This window comes from Metopolophium dirhodum, chromosome 9 (genome assembly GCF_019925205.1).
Source record: "Metopolophium dirhodum isolate CAU chromosome 9, ASM1992520v1, whole genome shotgun sequence".
NCBI lineage: Eukaryota > Metazoa > Arthropoda > Insecta > Hemiptera > Aphididae > Metopolophium > Metopolophium dirhodum.
This window is the reverse complement of record NC_083568.1, coordinates 11,610,503-11,616,199: the sequence shown is the minus strand read 5'-3', so window position 1 is coordinate 11,616,199 and position 5,697 is coordinate 11,610,503. Positions and strand designations below refer to the sequence as shown.

The 5,697-nt window shown below is 27.5% G+C and overlaps 1 protein-coding gene across 1 annotated transcript; it reads right to left on the bottom strand.

Annotated features, from left to right (window-relative positions):
* Positions 1 to 3,558: 3,558 nt before the first annotated feature.
* LOC132952493 (uncharacterized) lies at positions 3,559 to 5,471 on the bottom strand. The gene has a single exon (XM_061024797.1). The coding sequence runs from the start codon at positions 5,434 to 5,436 to the stop codon at positions 4,156 to 4,158; it is 1,281 nt and encodes a 426-aa protein (XP_060880780.1). The 5' UTR covers positions 5,437 to 5,471; the 3' UTR covers positions 3,559 to 4,155.
* Between the last annotated feature and the right edge of the window lie 226 nt (positions 5,472 to 5,697).

Sequence of the window (5,697 nt, the reverse complement as noted above, 5' to 3'; positions counted from 1 at the left end):
CACGACCGAATCGATGGGTGTATATTATCAACACGCCGAGGCAAGAAAATGAAAAAAGGATTGTGTGTCTACACGCAGTGTATAGGTATAGTAATGTGTATAGCCGTCGTGGTGTCGTAGTCATAACGAGAAACGATTTGTTTGGAGAATCTCATCCGGCGTGCACAGTAATATACATTTATATTATATTATATTACGTTTAGTCATATATATTATAGACGATAAAAGCGTGGCGATTGCGATCATAATGCAGTCCGCGTAAGAGAAAAAAAAATTGTATCAATATAGTATATATTATTATTTTGTTGTGTTCCTTCCACGACGACAGTTGTGTATAACTTCACTGGAAACAGTGTATTATATTATAGTATTGTGTACAGTAAATATATAAGGCGGCCGAAGACGCAAACGTCTCATCAGGCGTAAACAAACAATAATGACTGCGTCCGCGGCGAAGACGGTATATAAATATAATAATATATATAAGGGTTGACGCGCGAGGAGGGGTGCGATACGCAGATACGAAAAAGACGGGTTCGGCGTTATTGTGTTTATTGTGCTGCACGGGATTAGAATATAATATATATATATGTACAGAAGAATAGGAGGTGATGGACGGAGATTCCGTCGAGGTATTAAATAAAAATAAAAAAAATAGAATATAAAGAAAACGCGTCGTCAAAGACGTAAGTATAGGTACACGTGTAGAATAATTGTAAACGAAAGAATAATAATTTAATATTATACATCTGCGTGTTAATAAACAGGTATACGACGTGTACCTATCTGGGAGTAAAGGCATAGGTTATACAAGTAAGCAATAATATAGGCCATAAGACACCGATATAGGTTATATTTAACGTTAGGATGTTATATTATGTACTAGGTAAAGTGCCGGCTCAAAAACTACATTTTAAGAAATTTTTCTATCTAAAAAAACCAAAAACATAGATTTTTTATTCGTATAACAATTTAAAAAAAAAAGCGAGAAGTGTATGTCGCTCTGCTGTACAGTAGGTTTCAAGTGGGTCACCGTATAATGGGATAGTATTAAATTTGAATTCAATGGTATGACGAAATGACATAAGAAATAATCAAGAATAACGGTTTTAGTTATTTTGATGTCATTTTAGATTCTGTGTGGAACGATGAATATATTGATTTTACAATGATGTGTGTGTTGTTTTTTTTAAATTTTTTTTTGTTTCTGTTCACACGATAAGAAGTCGAATTAATGCTTTGATTTTCAACTTCAGTATCTTGTTCAGTTAGTAAGTGAATATTGTTGGTGCATTGGGGAGGTTAAAATTTCAAATTCCCAGTAATTTTTAAAAGCGAAAAGAAAAATTAAGGAAAACGGGAATTTTTACGCAAAATTGACTTTGGTTTTTGGTGTAACTTTAAAACGAATGACCGTAGTTACATGACATTTTCACTGGCTGATTATATTTTCATTTTCCATACACAATAAAATTTTCAAAACATTTTGATTTATTTTGAACTGTTTAGGGACATTTTCAGTTTCCAAATTTATTAGTTTTTTTTTTTATGAATGTCAATAAAACTTTATTTGTTAAGTGAAAATACTTGAAATTTTAATACAAGGCTCCTACTATATTGTTACGTTGACATTTGAAAAATATTAAAAATCCTTAATCACAGTTTTTTTTATAAGCATTTAATGTTCAAAAATCCTTAATCACAATTTTTTTTATAAGCATTTAATGTTCAAAAATTGACAAAATAATGAAAAATCACGAAAATTAGTAAATTATTTTGAGTTAAGAATTCATAAAAATTTATCTTTTTAAATATAAGGTTTTTAATTGTAACACAAGATTCCTTATAAGATTATCTACCTTCATCAAAAATAAAAATGTCTATAAGAAAGTCAAATTAAATCTTTATGAGCGTTTGAAATTTAAATTCTTACAACATTAGATATTCACTCGATTTCTCATGCAGCGATTTTCTTATTTTGTTGTAATTCAAAAACGAATAACTGTAGATACATGAAAATTTTACTGAATGTTTATTTTATCAATTATTATACTTAATAACATTTTCAAAATATTTTGACTTATTTTGAGCTGTTTGCAGACAATTTCATATTTCAATTTTTAATTTTTTTTTCTATGAATATCAATAAAGTTTTAGCTGTTGGGCCAAAAAGTGTAAAAATGTAATACAAGGCTCCTGATATATTGTTTCAATAGCAGTTGAAAAATATTAAAAATACATAGGCACAATTTTTTTTTATAAGCATTTAAAGATCGAATTTTGACAAAATTTATCAAATTTAAAATTGATTAATTATTTTGTAGTTAAAAATGTATAAAATGTTCAACTTTTATAGCTAAGGATTGAAAATGTAAAACAAGATTCCACGTAAGTAGTTAATTCTTTTACCAAAAAATCTATAAACACATAAACACAGTTTATTTTTATAATCATTTTAAGTTCAAATTTGGACGAAATTACATATTTAAAAACCTAGAATATTTTTTTTTAGTTATTTTGTTGTGATTGTATAATATTATTCGTGGGTACTTGAAACTCCTAAAGTATTCTATTATATATCAATGATAGTATCACGGTTTGTTGTTGATGTATAATGCGTTATAACTTATAAGTACCTAATGGATATTGTGATATGATTAATTTGGAATTTATTATAGGTAAATTATTTTTTTAATATCATAGATAAGTACCTATATAATATGTCTTAAACCTAGACCGTCACCATTCAGTATCGTTTTTCTTATACAGTGATATTATATCATCGAATTCAAATGTAATACCATCCAAGTACAGCAGAGCGACACCCACTTGCCCACCTTTTTTTAATATTAATTAAGCATATAGTCTACCGTATTAATAATAATAGTAATAAAAATATAAATATAATAAGGTAAGGCTCAGAATCGTTTTTCGTATACAATGATATTATACCATCGAATTCAAATTTAATACCATCCATGTACAGCAGACAACATCCACTTGCCCACCTTTTTTTAATATTAATTAAACATATAGTCTACCGTAATAATAATAATAGTACAAACAATATAAATATAATACAAATATCCATACTGACAAACCGTCTCCGCTCAGAATCGTTTTTCGTATACAATGATATTATATCATTGAATTCAAATTTAATACCATCCATTATACAGTGACCCACTTGTAACCTACTGTACAGCAGAGCGACCTCCACTTACCCACCTTTTTAATATATTACTATTTAAAACAGAATGTATAGAAAATGACGTATTCTATAATACTTGTCATTGCACTAACTTAACGACCTATTATTCATTTATACAAGTACAATTTCCACAAATCGAGGTTACAATTTTATGGTAAACGTTGTTCGTCTCACCATGTATCAAAGAGTTAAAAACGTTTACAGCTATGAGCCTATTCAGTAGCGGATCCAAAACTTAATTTTATCTGACCCCGCGCCCCCCCTGGATCCACCACTGAGCCTATTAGATAAATACCTTTATTATAAAAATACAATAAAATTAACAAATGTCAGAAAAAATAAATATGCTATACAATTGCCATGTCACGAACTAGAATAATCTACAGTAATTATACTTGTAGAGTGGAGGAAACGCATCAGTTTGATTGATTTTAAATAAAAACATACGTAAATATATTTATCATGAAAATATTTTATTATAATTTTCATAAAAATTAAAAAAACATTTTTATATTTTACTAATAAGTATTAACTATAATAATAATAATAATAATTTATTAATTCTCCAACAAGCAATATTTACAAGATGTATTACAAAATAACAAATTTTTGTTGGATCACCTTCAAAGCCATATGCTGTGCTGGAGAGTTCATACAATTACAATATAAAATAAACATATCAAGAATATATCATAAAAATAGTAAAATTACTTTACAATTATTCAAAATAAAATATAAATAATAGAATCAATTATTGGTAATAAATTATCAAAAATGTATAACTAATAATAACTACAAATTATTACTACAAACTATTATTACAAATGATTACTAGAAATTATTACCATTTTCATTACTATAAATAAAGTATTTTATATCATTCACAGTTTATTAATAATTTTTTTCTTTTGAGACAAACTATATTCTGTGCATTATCAGAATCTTTAATTCAATCCATCCAGTTCACTCAAAATCGTAGGTTTCATAAAAATACGAAAATATGGAAAGTTTCTATCTTGAAGAGTTGGTTGTGTTTGTGAGATCCAATATTGAAATTTTGAAAATCTTACATTGCCATTTATTAAAGAATCTTTAGCTTGAAAATCTTTTAAAACGTATAAAACATCATTACCATTTTTTTGCATAGCTTCAATTGTAACGATGTGTCCCATATTAAGTTGTTCGATATAATTATTAATTGTTTTTTCTGTAGACAAATTTACCTTTTTAGCCTCTTTGATCATATAATTTTTTAAGTTATTCAAATCTTGTGCACTAATAATATTCCCTAGATGTCGGAGGGCTTCGTCTTTCGTTTTAATTTTAAGAATGGGTATATTTTGTCTAAGAAGTTTTGCAACTTTTGTTTCCGGATATGATATTAAAACGATTCCTGTAGCCTCTTTTATAGTCTCTTTTTTAAAAAATTCTTTTAAATTTTGTTCTGGAAATATTGACCACTTTATTTCTTTGATTCCATATTTGTCTTTATGTTTGTCCAGTAGATCTATTAATTCTGTAATACTTACTGAATAATTATCTCCGGCTTCAGTCTTTTTAATTGGTATATGATCGTATTTTATGCCAAAAATCCGTTCTAAGCTTAAACGAGCACAATCATTAGTAACTGTGCTATTTTTAGTTGTATCTATTAAATCTGCTGTACGTATCAATGTCAATTCTTCATTCGTAAATGTTTTTAATTCAGTGTATAGTAATGATTTAACATCACTATGTATGAAAAAATGGTTACGTTCCAATGGTAAAGTTATAACTTCTTCATTCTTGTATACTTGTGAATTTCCTTTTGTATTTTTAATTAAATTTCGACACATTTGTCTGATTTTTCTAACATGGCCATTCGCTGTAAATTCTATAACCGGACCCGTATAATATAGTTTATTTACATAATAATTCAAATCAATATCTTGTGCAAACCAATTTTTTAACATTGTATAATTGAATTTGATCAAACCTTGCCATACATAGAGACGATAACTGCTGAGAAGACTGCTAGAGTTATTATTAATTTTTGAAACAAGAATAGGAGATCCGACATTTCCAAATACTTGGGCTCCAGTTTTTGGCTCAGCCTTTGAGAATTCATTTGAATTTAAAGAATCGATTTCTTTTGGATTATCCAACGCACCGGAAAACCAATCGCACATAACATCTGACGGCCAAAATATAAAAGCGAACACGATTAAAAAATAATAACACCGCATTTTTAAAAATTATTTAAACAACGTTACCGATTGAAACAAATTCAAACTTGTACTAATTTGCTAATTTATTAACTAGGGTATTTTATACATATTCAATTAATATAATGGTTCAAAGTTCATAACGTTTAATTTCAATCGATTAGATTAAAACACGAACAAATATAAAATATTATTAAAGTAATTACGTAATTGGAAACGAGGAATTGATAATTTTTCACGTAGGTAAAAAAACCCCATCATTATCATATTACTATTGTAAAA